At 40.5% G+C, this 17,350-nt stretch overlaps 1 protein-coding gene across 1 annotated transcript in view; it reads right to left on the bottom strand.

Moving 5' to 3' along the window:
• Positions 1-17,134, bottom strand: part of NDFIP1 (Nedd4 family interacting protein 1) — a gene marked incomplete at both ends in the record, with an annotated part of 41,114 nt that extends 23,980 nt beyond the window's left edge. Inside the window, one exon of the mRNA XM_080695286.1 lies at positions 17,072-17,134. Coding sequence (XP_080551412.1) covers positions 17,072-17,134 — 63 coding nt within the window. The remainder of the gene's footprint in view (positions 1-17,071) is intronic.
• Positions 17,135-17,350: the final 216 nt, after the last annotated feature.

Genomic DNA, 17,350 nt, shown 5'->3' with positions numbered 1-17,350 from the left:
CAGGCAGCCTCAGCCTTAAAGAGGCCCTCCACAACTTAGTGAGACCTTGTTCCAAAATGATGAATAAAAAATAAGGCTAGCTGGGCGTGGTGGCGCATGCTTGTAATCCCTGCGCTTGGGAGGCTGAGACAGGAGGATCATGCAGGTTCGAAGCCAGCCTCAGCTACTTAGTGAGGCTCTCAGCAACTTAGTGAGACCCTGTGTCCAAATAAAATATAAAATGGGTCTGGGAGTGTAGCCTGGAGGTAGAAGGACCCTGGGTTCCATCCTCAGTACCACCAAAATATTAATAATAATAATGAGGAGGAGGAGGAGGAGGCGGCTGCTGGGTGTGATGGTGCATGTTTGCAATCCCAGTACTTGGGAGGCTGGAGACAGGAGAATCCAGGTTCACGGACAGCCTCAGCTACTTAGTGAGGCCCTTTGCAACTCAGTAAGACCCTGTTTCAAAATAAAGAATAAAAAATAGAGCTGGGGCATAGCTCAGAGGTAGGATGCCCCTAGGTTCCAATCCCAGTACTGCCAAAAAATAAGGCTGGGAGGATAGCTCAGAGGTAGACTGATCCGGGGTTCAATCCCCAGTAAACACACACACACACACACACACACACACACACACACACACGCGCGCGCGCTGTTGAGGACTAAATTAGATTATTTTCCGTTATATGTTTTTTTAAAATTCTGATCAATTTTATCTATTTCTACTATGATATGTGTAGGGAGGGGGTCTTGAGAATTAAATTCCACTCTACAAGTGAACTACAGCCCTAGCCTTTTTCCTTTATTTTTACACAGGGTCTCATTAAATTGCTCTTGCTCCTCCTGGCTCAGCTTCCTGAGTACCCAAGATTATAGGCATCTTCCACCATGTCCGGCTTTACTATTTGTTTGTTTGTTTGTTTGTTTATGTTTGCGGTACTGGGCAGGGATATTCTACCTCTGAGCTACACACCCAACCCTATTTTTTTTTTTTTTTTTTTTTTTGGAAACAGGGTCTCATTGAGTTGCAAAGGTCTCACTAAGTAGCTGAGGCTGTTGGTGAACAGTGATCCTCCTGTCTCAGCCTCCCAAATGCTGTGATTACAAGTGTGCACCACCACACCCAGCTTTTATTTTTAAAAACATTAGTCTACAAACAGATGCTACTGTTTTGTTTTCGAGATCAAACCTGTAAAATACAGTGCATCTAAAATGAAGGGGTTTCCTCCTTATTATCTTTCTTTGCACCCAAGTATTATTACAATTGGAAATAAACATAACATTTTAAACAATCTCTAAAAACCAGGTGCAGTTGCCCCAGGTGTTGGGGGACTACAAGAGGCAGAAGGATCATACACAGGTAATACTGAGCTAGCAAGATCCCTATGTCTTTAAAAATAATAATAATCTTCAACAGAGAAATCATATATGGTTCTAGTTCTAAAGGAAACAAACTTGAATTTAACAAGCTTTAAGACACTTATACTTACAGGTTTAAATTTACATTTGCAATCTCACTCCAGAATAAACTGTTTTTAAACAACAAAGCCAGGGCTGGGATTAGGGCCGGGATTAAGAGGGCAACTTTAATAAATGCATCGAATGTCAGTACCTAAAGGCACTTAAGTCAATCTTGAATTATCTATATTTACTAAAAATGGGATAACAATGAAAAACTCTAGTTAAAAAAAATCCTTATTGTAAAGGAGATGCAGATTTATACCCCTTAATTCAGACACAAAACGCATGTGAATAATAAAGCCAAACTAATAAATCCATAAAGTTACAAGTATTTAAACCACTTAATTGGGGGGGGGGCATTTAAAAAGCAAGAAAAGCAGAACATAGTAGTACACATCAGTAATCAGGAGGCGGAGGCAGGAAAATCATAAGTTCTAGGCCAGCCTGAGCAATCTGACGAGATCCTATCTCTCAAAAAAGAACATAGAAAGAAAGTGCTGAGATGGGTGTAAAACACTTGCCTAGAGTTCACGGGGCCCTGGGTTCAATCCCCAGTACTGCTAAAAAATAAGCAAAAAGTTTTTTTCTTGTAAATTTAAGTTACTTCTTTAAGTCAATAACAATAATTTCAAAACACCCTGGTTCAATGCTAAACTCTGGCTTTATGTATTATTTATTGAACCAGGTGGGGTGGTGCAAGACTGTCATCCCAGTAATTGGGAAGCTAAGACAGGAGGATCACAGGTTGGAGGATTACTCAGGACAGTTTGAGCAATAACGTGAGACTCTCAGAAACTTAGGAAGAATCTGTCTCAAAACAAAACAAAAAAATGAAAGTGCTAGGGCTATATCTCAGAAGTAGAATGTTCCTGGGTTCCATCCCTAGTACCACAATAGCAGAGCAGAGCAGAGAAGGCAGTACAGCTTGGGTAGAATGACTGAGTTCAATCCCTAGTTTAAAAAAAAAAAAAAGGTAATTGGCGCTTTTAATTCTAGACTCAATTTCTAAAACTTTCACCTTAAAAGGGAATTTTCAAACCTTTCATTACCTACCCAGTACTTCTGCATACTTTAAATCCTACCAAACAGTATAATTACCAGGAAGTAAACAAGCACATTTCTTTCTTCGTTTCCTTTTTTTTTTTTTTATTTTTCTTTCATTCCTCATTTTCTCTCTCTCTCTCTTTTTTTTTTTTTTTTTTTTGGTACTAGGAACTGAACCCAAGGCTATTCTACCCTAGCCCTTTTTATTTTTTTGGTTCTGAAACAGGGTCGTGTTAGGTTGCTGAAGACCTGTGATCCTTCTGTCTCAGCCTCTCAAGTACTAGGATTACAAAGGTGTGCTACCACATGTCAATTAACACATTTATTTAGGCAAATAACTGCATATGCTATTTTACTGTTATTCAAAATATTATTCTAATATATATTTTATTGTATTAATTTTTTACTGTAAATTGAGTCATTAACATGAGCCTAAAACTTAATTTTGAAATAGGGACTCTGAGTTGTTAAGGCTGACCTTGAACCTGCAATCCTCTTGCATCCCAAGTACTGGGATTGCAAGCTTGCTTCACAGCACTCAGCTCATCACCAAATTCTTTACTTTCAATAACAGTTCTCTAAACTAAGTAGCTGAGGCTGTCCTCAAACCTCAATCCTCCAGTCTCAGTCTCACCAATACTGGGATTACAAGTGTGCACCACCATGCCTGGCTGACCCTGTGTTTAAAAAAAAAAAGGGGGGGGGCTATAGGTGTAACTCTGAGTTAGAATGCCCCTGGGTTCAATCCTAGTACCACCAAAATTAATTAATTAATTAATTAATAATTAATTCCAACAAGGTAAGAAAGACAACAATAAAAAGGCCACCTTACTTTAAAAAAATAGGAAAAAGATTTGAATGCACATTTTTACAAAGACAATATAGGAGTGGCCAGTAGATACAAAATACTTATCATTAAGTCATCAGGGAAATGCAAATCAAAGCCATAAGATACCACTTCATAACTACTAAGACAGCTAAAACAAAGATAATAAGAAGTGCTGCTGCATATGTAGAAAAATTGGAACTTAACATGCTGCTAGGAGGATATAAAAAAAAGTACAGCTGCCAGAGCTGGACATGGTGGCACACGCTTGTAACTCCAGCACTTGGGAGGCTGAGACAGGAGGATCACACAGGTTCAAAGCCAGCCTCAGCTACTGAGTGAGGCTCTCAGCAACTTAGTTAAACCCTGCTTCTGCTTCTAAAAAAATATAAAATGTGTCTGGAAGTGTAGGCCAGAGGTAGAAAGCCCCTAGATTCCATCCCCAGTAACACTAAATTAATTAATTAATTAACTTAAAAAGTACAACTGCTATAAAAAAATTAAAGTCCTAAAGGGAAAACATTTTGAAATGGAGATTAAGCATTTAGCTTGTTCCCCTTGAATGTAACATAAGCAGAAACTGTTCATTGTTGAGTATAGAGTAAGTAATATGAAAAATAGTAGCTATTACTATCACTTTTGAATATTTATATAAAATCTAGTCCATAATTTCAATATGAAGGTGGTTTTTCATTTAAAAAAAAAACCCTCTAGTTTTGACTAAGAAATGTTAAGCTCTAAAATAGAAACATGAAAGCAAAAACAAACTCCTAATTATTCACTATTTAAAGTTATATATAAGCAGCCCTTTCTGGAAAAAACATCATAACAGAGTATGACTACAACTGGCATCTTTTTAAGAACTCTTTTAGATTTCAAGAATATAAGCTGGGCATGGTGGCACATGCTTGTAATCCCAGCTCTTGGGAGGCTGAGACAGGAGGATTGCACAGATTTGAGGCCAGCCTCAGCTATTTAGTGAGGCTTTCAGCAACTCAGTGAGACCCTGTTTCCAAATAAAGTATAAAATAGTTCTGGGAGTATAGCACGGAGGTAGAAAGCCTCTGGGTTCCAACCCCAGTACCACCAAAAAAAAAAAAAAAAAAAAGATTTCAAGAATATATATATATATATATATATATATATATATATATATATATATATGTATATTGGCACTAGGGATGGAAGCCAGAGGCATTCTACCTCCAAGATATGCCCCAGCCTGATTCTATTCCTTATTTGGAAACAGGGTCTCACTAAGTTGCTGAAAGCCTCACTTAACTGCCATGGCTGGCTGTGAACTTGTGATCCTTTTTCAGCCTCCCAAGTACTAAGATTACAATCAACACACCCAGCTGATTTCAAGAATAATTTAAAAAATCATTTGTTCCTATTTATAAACTCACAATATAGGGAGGGATTCTGGATTTGGCTCACAGGATATGAAGCTTTTATACAAAGATAGGCAGGTGTGGTAGCACATGCCTGTAATCCCAGCTATTCAGGAGGCTGAATCAGGAAAATAACAAGTTCTAAACTATCCCAGACAATTTAGCAAGACTCAAAATAAAAAGACATAGAGGGGTAGCTCAGAGACCTAGTGCTTGCCTAACATGTCTAATGCCCTGCATTCAATCCCCAGTATTATAAGTACTATAAAATAATAATTAAACCACTTTATAAATGCATATATATTAATACACACATATGTATGTAAACATCTATATATTTAGAATATAATATATATGCATACAGATGTCTTTAATCAACTCTGAAGCAAATTGTATGACATATTAAGTATATAATAAATAATTATGCCAGGTGTGGTGGCGCACACCTGTAATTCCAGTACTTGGGAGACTGAGGACAGGAAGATAATGGCTTAAGGCCAGTCTCAACAACTCAGCGAGACTCTCAGCAATTTAGTGAGACCTGTTTCAAAATTAAAAAAAATTTTTTTTTAAAAAAAGGATGGCTACTTAGTGAGGCCCTTTGCAACTCAGTGAGACTCTATTTCAAAATAAATAATAGCCAGACGTGGTGGCGCACTCTTGTAATCCCAGTACCTGGGAGGCTGAGACAGGAGGATTGTAATTCGCGGCTAGCCTCAGCTACTTAGTGAGGTTCTCCACAACTCAGTGAGACCCTGTTTCAAAATAAAGAATAAAAAATAGGACTGGGGGTATAGCTCAGAGGTAGAATGCCCTTGGGTTCCATCCCCAGTATTGGGAAAAAAAAAAAAAGAAGAAGAAGAAATAGGGCTGGGGGTGTAGCTGAAAGTAGAATGCCCTGGGTTCCATCCGCATCCCCAGTACCAAAGAAAAAGGGGGGATGGGTTTATAGCTCAGAGGTAGAACGGTCCTGGGTTTTAGTCCCAGTACTGCAAAACAAAACAAAATTGCATACCTATTTACTAATGTATTTAAATTTTTTCAATTTACACGTTTTCTAAAAAGTAGATATACTATGTATAATAAAACTGGAAATGCTATTAATATTGATAACTAACCTACAGGAGTCAGAACAAATGTGAATGTATTGTTGTGTTCAGGCTTTCCATTCTCTCCCATAACTGTTCTTCTGCCACAGCCCACAATAATCGCCTCCATGGATAGTCACAAGTTTAAGTATTTCACTCAATGAAATTTTACCACATACTACTATACTACTACCATGCCACGACCACAGTACTGTTTCTGCTATTTTGTCATTTTTCTTCCTCATGTCCCTGAAAAAGCACTTCTATATTTCATATTTGTGACTTAAAATAACAACTAAGTCACAAATAATACAATTTAGGCTAAAAATTTTGGAGGCTAGAAGTTAATTCAATTAGATATTTTGTTAAATGCTTTATGTATAATTATGAGGATCAACATATGTCAACAAAGACAAAATTTCTTTACTCAACATACTGACAGAGCACTATTCCTAAATACCATTACATAAACATACCAAAAGTAGTCCTTAGGAACTGTAGTACTTGGCTCTAGTGTTTTATATGTGAATGGTCTCTGCACTGTCATCAGCTATGTTATGAGGTCATCACAGGGGATGATGTGTTTTTAATCAACAATCTCCCAAAGGCAGAACTTATCTTCATCTTACTGTTCATCAAAACTAGACTATCTGCCGGGCGAGATGGAGCACAGTTGTAATCCCAGCATTCAAGAGGCTGAGACTGGAGGATCGTGGTTCGTGGACAGCCTAAGCTACTTAGTGAGACCCTGTTTCAAAAAAAAAGAGTAAAGGGCTGGGGATTTAGCTCAGTGGTAGAACACTTGCCTTGCATGCCTGAGGCCCGGAGTTCAACCCCAAGCAACACACACGCAACACACACACACACACACACACACACAAATAGCTGGGGGTACAGCTCGGAGGAAGAATGCCCCTGGGTTCTATCCCCAGTAATGAAAAAAAAACAAAACAAAAACAGTGGACTATCCATTTCTTCCTTTACAGTCATTTGCTTTCTTGTTTCCAAGGCTATGAAGATTCCCAGCATGTTTTCTTCTCAAATTAAAATCTTCTATTTGAGTTGGGTGTGGTGGCACACATTCCCAGTACTTGGGAGACTGAGAGGATTGCAGGTTCAAAGCCAGCCTTTGGAACTTAGTAAGGCCCTGTTTCCAAAAAAGAAATGAAATCGGGCTGGGAGTGTAAACTGGAGGTAGAATGCCTCTGGGTTCAATCTCCAGTACAAAATAAATAAATACTTCTGTTCATTCAAAAGTCATCACCAGAGAACAAAATGACAACACAAAGACTGGGAGAAGATATAGCTTTTAGATAAAGGACCCATAACCATGTAAAGAAAAATTATACCATATAAAGAACTTCTAAAAATCAAGGAAAAGGAAGCCAAGCAATAAAAAATGTACAGAAGGCTGAAAGTAGTGGTATACACCTATAATCCCAGCTACCTGGGAATCTAAGAAAGGAGGACCCTAAGTTTGAGGCTAAATCTAGGCAACTTAGCAAGACCGTGTCTCAAAAATAAAAAATTAAAGAGAATAAAGATATAGTTCAGTGATAGAATGTCCCTATTTTCAGTCCCCAGTAGTGCAATAAATAAATATTTGTTCACTAATTATAAAAATGTTACCACAGTAATTTATTAACAGAACTAGGGATGTAACTCAGTCATAGAGCACTTTGCTTACCATATGGGTAAGACCCTGGGCTCAAGCCTTACCACTCAAAAAATAAGAGAAAAAAGAAGGTATCCAAATGTTAAATTAGCTTATGAAAAGGTATGCCACTTCATAAATCATTACAGAAATACAATCTAAAACATAGTTAATACTAAAAATAAAAAAAGGAAATAAGCCGGGAGCAATGGTATATGCCTGTAATCCCAGTATTTGCGAAGCTGAGATTGAGGGCATATACATATTATGATGTATAACATAAATATAGCTACGTGCTGCTTAACACATGCATTTGTGATAGGTTCTAACAAATGCATTGTTAGGCAATTTCATCATTGTGTGAACATCATAGAGTGTACTTACCCAAACTTGGATGGCACAGCCTACTACACACCTAAGCAAAATGGTAATATACTTTTATGTATGTGGTCTATTGTTGACCAAAATGTTATGTGGAATATAACTACAGATGAATGTCAACTGGTAAGTTATATACATTAAGATTAGCTGCCACTTCTTCAGCGGGGTTTCTGTTTGAACTGTACCTCCATGCGGGTTTTGGTCAATAAGTGCTAGTATTGTCTGTGATTGTGTGCTGCTCATTGTTAGGTGCTAGGGTGAATACACCAAACAATGCCAAGATCCCAGTCCACAGAGATAATCATTTACTTCCCTAATTCTCTCACAGTCCCCTTTTCTTCCCTTTTGTGGATTCTTAGTGAAGTATGATTTACATACAGAAGCATACATATGTTAAATGTGGAGTAGAATGAACTTTTTTTTTTTTTGGGGTGGTACTGGGGATGGAAGCCTTCTACCTCCGAGCTACACTCACAGACCTATTTTATATTTTTATTTGGAAACAGGGGTTCTTAAGCCAGCGAAGGGCTTCGAACCTGCGCGATCCTCCTGTCTCCGCCTCCCAAGCGCGGGGATTATAAGCGTGTGCCACCAGGCCCGGCCTAGAATTAACTTCTACAAACCACACATGCACATTTAACTAGTTACTTAGATCAAGCATCAGCATATCTAGCACTCCAAAAGCTATAGATAGCTTTTGCTTTTGGAGTGTATCTCTGAGGTAGAATGTACCCTGGGTTCAATCCCCAGTACCACAAAAAATAAATATTATAATAAAATTTATCAAATAACAAGATAAAATTGAGAAAATCAAATATTACAGTAAAGAGATTGGAGATATAGAAAGAGGTAAAATAATAATAGTAATAAAAGAATCAGTATAAGAGGCCCAAGATTCAATTAAACCTAGACAAAATTAAAAAAAAAAAAAAAAAAATCAAGCCAGGCACAAGTATATTCACCTGTAATTCCTGCAACTCAGGAAGCTAAGGCAGGAGGTAGACAATTTTGAGGCCAGCCTGGGAAATTCAGCAAGACCCTGTCTCAAATAAAAATTAAAAGTACAGCTGGGGAAAGTGGCACAAGCCTATAATTCCAATACTTGGGGGTGCTGAAACAGGAGGATTGCAGGTTTGAGATCAGTCCATGGTAACTTAGTGAGACTCTATTTCTAAATAAAAAATAAAATAGGGCTGGGGATGTAGTTCAAAGGTAGAATGTCCCAGGTTCAACTGACAGTACCACAAGAAGAAAAAAAAAAAAAAAAGAAAAAAGAAAAAAGAAAGAAAGTAGGGCTCAGTAGTAGAGTACCCCTGGGTTCAATTCCATGTACAGCAGGGAGGGAGGGAATAAAGGCAGAAAAATCAAACACAATTTTAAAATTCCTATAACTGAAGGACATTCGTTTCCAGGTTGAAAGGGCCCACAATAAATGAAACAGACTGACACCAAGGTACATCATAGTGAAATTTCAGAACTGGGGGTAAGAAGCAGTTCCTAAAAGCATACATAGAGAGAAAGAAAAAAAAGAAAAAAAGGGCCACATCTAAACAATCAGGTTATCAGTTGGTTTGGTGGCATGTGCTATAATCCCACTTGGGAAGCTGAGACAAAAAGGATAGCAGGTTCAAGGCCACTCTCAGTAACTGAGAGGTAGAATGTCCCTGGACTAAATCCCCAGTACTCCCCCCTCCTTGTCAAAAATAATAACAACAATTAAGCAGCAATCTACAGGCATTTAGTAAACTTCTAACTCAGAAAGACTATGGTACATATTTCGGGGGCACATATTTTGGTAACTAAATATACAAGTAGATACTTCATATATGCCTCATTAATGACAAATGATTCATAGATGAAGTCTTTCCTTTTTTTGGGGGGAAGACTAGGAATTGAACCCAGGGGAATTCTACCTATAAACTACACCCCCAGCACTCTCTATTTGTTATTTTGCAATAGGGTTTCACGTAATTGCTGAGGCTGGCCTAGAACCTGTGATCCTCATGTCTTAGCCTTCCAAGTACTGGGATTATAGGCATATGCCACCAAGCCCGGCAAATGAAGACATTTCTTAAACCAATACTGTATACAAAATTTGGAATAAAAAAACCACTCCATGTTTTATATATTCTGAAACAGTATAATAGCTTTAATAATAATGAAAACAGCACAAAGGTATTTTGTGTGCACACATGGTACTAAGGATTAAATCCAGGGGCATTCTACCTCTGAGCTACACCCCAGCCCTTTTTATTTTTTATTTTGAAACAGGGTCTAGATGGGTCAATGAGTCTTGCTAGGTTGCTGAGGCCATCAAACCTGTGATCCTCCTGTCTCAGCCTCCCAAGTACTGAGATTATAGGCATATGCCACTATGCCTGAAACAAAGGGTGATTTGTGTGTGTGTAGGGGACTGGGGTTCCTGGAAATCCTTCTACCTCCAGGCTACACTCCCAGACCTTTTTTATTTGGAAACAGGGTCTCTGAAACCAGCGCAGCTGGATTACAAACTAGCGCCACCACGCCCAGCTACAAAGGGTGATTTGGGGGTGGGGGTGGTTCTGAGGATGAAACCCAGGGACATTCAACCTCCGAGCTACACCTCCTGCCCTATTTTTCTATTCTTTATTTTGAAACCGGGTCTCACTGAGTTGCAGAGGGCCTCACTAAGTAGCTGAGGCTGTCTGCAAACTGCGATCCTCCGGTCTCAGCTGATTTTTAAGAATATTTTTTTCTTGATAACAAAATTTCTGTGTGTGTGTTGTGTTGTCTTTTGCTGGAGATTAAACCCAAGGGTATTCTACCTCTGAGTACTGGGATTACAGGCTAAATTGTTTTATTTAAATGAGCATTATTGTTGGGCATAGGCAGGGCGCAGGCGTGGTAGCTCACGCTTGTAATACCAGCAGTTGGGAGGCTGAGACAGGAGGATTGCACAGGTTCAAAACCAGCCTCTCAGCTACTGACTGAGGCTCTCAGCAACTTAGTGAAACCCTGTTTCCAAATAAAGTATAAAATAGGTCTAGGAGTATAGCCTGGAGGTAGAAAGCCCCTGGGTTCCACCCCCAGTATCACAATAAATAAATAAATAAATAAATAAATAAATAAGCATTGCCAGCTGGGTGAGGTTTGTAATCCCAATACTTGGGAGGCTTAGACAGGAGGATAGTAGGCTCTCAACCAGCCTCAGTTACTTAGTGAGACCTTCTAAAACTTAGTGAAACATGGTGGCCCAGGTTTGTAATCCCAGCATTTGGGAGGCTGACACAGGAGGATCACAGCTAGTGGTCAGCCTCAGCTACTTGGTGAGGTCCTTTGCAACTCAGTGAGACTCTGTTTCAAAATAAAGAATAAAAAATAGGGCAGAGGGTGTAGCTTGGAGGTAGAATGCCTCTGGGTTCCATCCCCAGTACCTCAAAAATTAAATAAGGGGAAAAAAATAAAAAATAGGGCTGGGTGTAGCTTGGAGGTAGAATGACCCTGGGTTCAATCCCCATTACTGCTAAAAAATAAAGGGGCACTGTCCACTACCACATAAACATGGTTACGTTAAGCACTTGGACTTATTCAAAGGTAACATAGAAATACATTAAGAAATCAGGCATGGTAGTGCTCGCTTATAATCCCAGTTTATAATCCCAGCATTTTGGGAGGCTGAGAAAGGAGGATCACGATTTGCAGACAGCCTCAGCTACTTAGCGAGGCCCTCTGCAACTCAATGAGACCTTGTTTCAAAAAAAAAAAAAAAAAATAGGGCTAGGATCTAGGATGTAGCTCAAAGGTAGAATGTTCCTGGGTTCCAGCCCCAGTACTGGGGGAAAAAAATAAATATATTAAGAAGCCAAAGTGTTTATTTTAAAGCCTTAAGTACAGCAGGCATGGTAGCGTACACACGTAATCCTAGTAGTTAGAAAGCTGAGACAGGAAACCCTAAACCACAGGGCACTATTCAGCCCTTCCTCCAGGATTAAGACTTCATCTAATGCTTTAATATAAATACGGCTTGACCCATTAGAGACTTGAAAACTCTTTCCTTGATCTATCAAAATGTTCCTCCAGTTTTAACCAAAAAGTATCATTCCCTATGATGTTCTATAATGTCATCACACTACAATATGAACTGACTGGTGATGCTTACAAATGCTCGCATTAGTAGGCAATGAGTTGAGTCAGAAACTTAACATTCTTCAGCCTTTCAATCCATCTGATAGTATCATCATCATCCACTTATACTGAATTCACATCCACATATCTCAAAACATCTGGAAGCCGGGAGTGGAAGCGCACGCATGTAATCAGCATTTGGGAAACTGAGACAGAAGGATCATGGTTTGAGGACAGCCTCAGCTACTTAGTGAGGCCCTTTGCAACTCAGTGAGACCCTGTTTCAAAATAAAGAATCAAAAATAGGGCTGGGGGTGTAGCTTGAGGGTAGAATGCCCCTGGGTTCCATCCCCAGTAACACACACACACACACACACACACACACACACACACACACACACACAAATCTGGCATGAAGTGGTAAAATAAATGATACAGGTAAAGATGTTTTGCAGAATGGCAAAGCCAAAGGGGCTAGAGTAGATGGCCAGGAATTAACGTCTTCACAGAGCTACCTAAAACAGGTTTATCAACATGGGTATGGGCCTATGAAACCCTGCTTCCATGTATATGATACACAGTTGTAGTTTCAAACATTAAGATGAAAAAAATAAAATAAAATCACACCATAGGGAACCTATGAGCCCAGCAATTCTATATAAACTGACATTATGTTAATCAAGTTGTATATATATTAAAATACCAAGCTGTGTGTGTGTGTGTGTGTATATATATATATATATATATATATATATTAAATCAAAAGGGCCAAGGTGTGTAGCTCAGTGGATGAATATTTATTATGTTTACTTGGCTGGAAGACTATCTCAATTTGATTATGTAGATAAAACAGAAGTTAAAACAGACTTCGGTGACAACTCTAGAATATCATGCTATCAAGTTGCCAGGACAATTCACCAACCAATTCAAAGCCAGCCAGGCATGGTGACATACATCTGTAATCTCAGTACTTGGGAGGTTGGAATAGGAGGATTACAGATTCACAGCCAGTCTCAGCAACTTTACTGGGACACTCCACAACTTAGTAAGATCCTGTTTCAAAATAAAAAATAAAGTAGGCCAAGCATGGTGGCACACAATTGTAATCCCAGTACTTGGGAGGCTGAAACAGGAGGATCACAAGTTCGCAGCCAGCCTCAGCTACTTAAGTAAGGACCTGTGCAACTCAGTGAGACCCTATTTCAAAATAAAGAATAGAAAATAGGGCTGGGGGTGTAGTTTAGAGGTAAAATGTCCCTGGGCCCAATCCTTACTTAAGTAAGGACCTGTGCAACTCAGTGAGACCCTATTTCAAAATAAAGAATAGAAAATAGGGCTGGGGGTGTAGTTTAGAGGTAAAATGTCCCTGGGCCCAATCCCCAGTACAGAGAAGAAAGAAAGAAAGAAAGAAAGAAAGAAAGAAAGAGGAATATAGATAGAACACCCCCTGGGTTCTATCCCCAGTACACACACATACACACACAAGTAAATTAAATTAAAAACCTATAAATATGCATATTCTCTGACCAAGCACTGTCATACCCAGAAGTTTATAAGGGGAATAGCTGAAAATGTATGTAAAAGAAACTTCAATGGGTGAAAACTGATATTTTTAGTGGCCACCAATAAGCAACTGACTAAATTATGGTTAAGCCATACAATTACATGCCATGCAGATATTAAAAATATTTGATACAAACTGGGAGTGGTGGCACATGCTTGTAATCCCAGTACTTGGGAGGCAGAAACAAAAGGACTACAGGTTCACTGCCTACCTCAACAACTTTGTAAGGCTCTCGGCAACTTAGTGGGATCCTGTTTCAAAATAAAAGAATAAAATACATAAAGCCGGGCGTGGTGGCTCATGCTTGTAATCCCAGCATTCGGGAGGCTGAGACCTGGAGGATCGCGGTTCACAGACAGCCTCAGCTACTTAGTGAGGCCCTCTGCAACTCAGTGAGACCCGTTTCAAAATAAAGAATAAAAAATAGGGCAGGGGGTGGAGCTCGGAGGCCGAACGCCCCTGGGCTCTACTCCCAGACCCGCAAAAAAAAAAAAAAAAAAAAAAAGAATAAAATACAGCTGGGGGTACAGCTCAGAGTTAGAATGTCCTTAGGTCCCATCCCCATCCATCTCCAGTACCACACACACACCCCAAAAAAAAAAAAAAAAAAAAATCAGAGCTGGGCATGGCGGTGCCCACTTGTAATCCCCGCGCTTGGGAGGCTGAGACAGGAGGATCGCACAGGTTCGAAGCCAGCCTCAGCTACTTAGTGAGGCTCTCAGCAACTTAGTGAGACCCTGTTTCCAAATAAAATACAAAAATAGGTCTTGGAGTATAGCCTGAAGGTAGAAAGCCTCTGGGTTCCACCCCCAGTACTAAAAAAAATTAAAATAAAAAAATTGATAAAGATATTCATGATACACAATTATATGAAAAAAATTTACAAAGCCAGATGTGGTGACACACATTTGTAATCCCAGTACTTGGGAGGCTGAGACAGGAGGTCCGGCTGGTTCACAGCACCTTATCATAAAAGTTACAAAACAGGCCGGGCGTGGTGGCGCAGGCTTGTAATCCCCGCGCTTGGGAGGCAGAGACAGGAGGATCGCGCAGGTTCGAAGCCAGCTGCGCGCGTTGGCTTAGGAGACCCTGTTTCCAAATATAAAAATGTAAAAATAGGTCTGGGAGTGTAGCCCGGAGGTAGAAGGGCTTCCAGGAACCCCAGTACCACCAAAAAAAAAAAAAAAAAAAGTTACAAAACAGTATTAAAATATAAACCCATTTCATTATACATCTAGATTGTCTTTACAGAAACGTGCACAAAAATACACATATCCAAATTTGTGACCATACATACCTGAGAACATGACAAACATGGACACAGATGCAAAAGTGTGTGCAAGTATGACCAGAAGCCCACGGAACTTCATATGACCGCATAAAAATGTGCCTGTGGCAAAAAAAAGTGCCTATGTATGTGGGTGCATAAATGAATATATATATATATATATATATATATATTGCACACATGTGTATCTGCTAATGCCTGTGCCTATGTTTGGACCATGAGCCTGTGCTTTGTTGTGGTACTGGAGATCAACGTAGGGTCCTGGACATGTTAGGCAAGTGCTCTAACACTAAGTGACATCTGCAGCCCCTTTTTTTTTTTTAAGTTTGAGATAGGGTCTGGGTATTTGCCCAAATTGGCCTTGAACTTGTTATCCACCAGTCTCAACCTACCCAAGAGCTGGGATTACAGGCTGAGATTAAAGGCATGCTGTACCATGCCTATGCTCAGCAAGCCTGTTTTAAGTAGGTGAGTACATGTATTCCTTGTAAGCACAATTTAGCAGCTCTATGACCTTGAGCAAGTTACTGAGCTTCTTTGAGACTTGACTTTGTTATCTATACAATGAGAACAAATCCTGACTCATAAGGGTTTTGTAAGGATTAAATGAAAAACTGGATGTAAACCACTGAGTGCTGAGATTGGAGCACAGTAAATCAATATTAGCTTTCCTTATCTGTACACATGTAGAATGAACTATGTGTCCATTTACAAAGCTGTAAGTTCACTCGAATACACATCAACATACTAACTCTGGTTATCTATGGGTGATATATTTTTGGTTTTCATATTTTAGTTTTTCTGGTTTTTTCATTCTTTCATTAAAGATGACTTCATCAATGAATATAAAGCACCAATAAAAAAATTTTAAAGAAATAAAAAGATGACTTCATCAAAATAATTCTTAAAAGAATGAAATAAAGATGGCCTATTCCTGCTATATCTCAATTTTGCATGATTAAAAGCTATTAAGTACTACACTGAGGAACACATAATTTTTGTACTCCCAACAAATTTTCTGTATGCTAGCAGTGTATCAGCATTACCCAGTAGCTCAAGAAGATGGCAGTATAAAGAAAAAACACAGCTCTTTTGCTTGTTTGCTTTATCCAAGTCAGGATGAAAAACGAATCAGACGACACCATGGAGTGCAGACGATGTGCAAACACCCTAGTGACAGTTTAAGTGACACCTGTGATTCGCATTAAAGCAGGGAAGATCCCAGAGTCTTATCCAAGGTCATACCAAAAAATCCTGTGGTAGGCTTTGAAGAATCCGGGATGAGACTGCGCAGCCACAATTTTGGGTGTGTTTATGAAACCAAGAAGCTAAATTCTGAACTAGTCATTTCAGGAGTCCAGGCTGGAGGCGGGGCGGAAGAGGGGGGTGGATTACAACACATCGCTGAATACGGCAAAACAAAACAGTTAACTGGCCGCACCAGGGTTAATCTACATGTTATGATCGTATTGATTTTCCCTATTCTTAAAACATAAAAGTATAGATTATCTAAAACTAGACGTTTGATTTCATAAAAGCAAGGCTAACATTTGTATGTAAATTACACCGAAAGCGTTCGAAACTTGACAAAACACAAGCAGTTGTTTGCAGTTCCACTCGGCATCAAGTACACCCTGGCTCAATTCCCAATTATGCTGCGTTAGATTAATACCTCTAAAAACTCTGCAGAATGTCTCTAGATTCGCAAGGATTCCCTGGGGCCTCAATTTATAAATCACACCCAAGATAATAATCCAATCCTCTCCTCTGCGTTCTCTCCCTGGCTCCGCTATTAAATCTCTTTAAACGTCGCCTCCAAGAGTTTAAAATACCCCCCCCCCGGCACACGCCCTGTGGCTTCGCTAGAGCTCTACGTTCGGGGGCATCACCCAACCCAAACGTCGCCTCTTCCGAATCTGCTGCAAAATAAGGGCTTGTCTCTCGCCTCATCTTTTGACTTTTGTCTTAAAAACGGAGGCGAGGGGGATGGGTTTCGACGAGGCTCAGAAACCCTGAGTAATCGCTGCAGGGAGCGGGCGGCGCAGAAGCCGCGATTTTAATCTCGTCTCCCCCTCCCCCGTTTCCCCTTCCATTTAACGCTTTTTTTTTTCCCCCTTTCTTTCCAATGACATCAAACCAAAGGTGGAGAAAGGAGCCCGCAGATCGCCCCCGGCAACGGCGAGCTGGGCCCGGCCCCTCCCGGGAGCGCGGCGGCCTCGGCCCGCCAGGCCCGCCAGGCCCGCCAGGCGCAGGCCCGAGCCCGGCGCCGCGTGGACCGGGCCGCTCACCTGCTGGTACCGGCTGCCGCAGGCCGGCTCCACCGCCGCCAGCGCCGCCAACGCCAACGCCATGGCGCAGGCCGCAGGAAGGAGGCCGAGCGAGCGCGAGAGCGAGAGCGAGAGGGCGCGGGGCGCCGACGGGGACCGGGCGCCTCGGGTGTGTCGCGAAGGCCGCCGCTCGGGGAGACGCAGTCCTCGGGCAGAGACGCGCGACGCCGGGACGCGGGACGCCGACGCCAGCCTCCGCCGCGGCCCAGGGAGGAGGCGGGGCCACGACGCGCCGACGCC

This window comes from Muscardinus avellanarius (genome assembly GCF_963383645.1).
Source record: "Muscardinus avellanarius genome assembly, chromosome: 1".
Taxonomy (NCBI): domain Eukaryota; kingdom Metazoa; phylum Chordata; class Mammalia; order Rodentia; family Gliridae; genus Muscardinus; species Muscardinus avellanarius.
The sequence above is the reverse complement of the archived record's forward strand: the minus strand, read 5'-3'. Positions and strand labels throughout refer to the sequence as shown.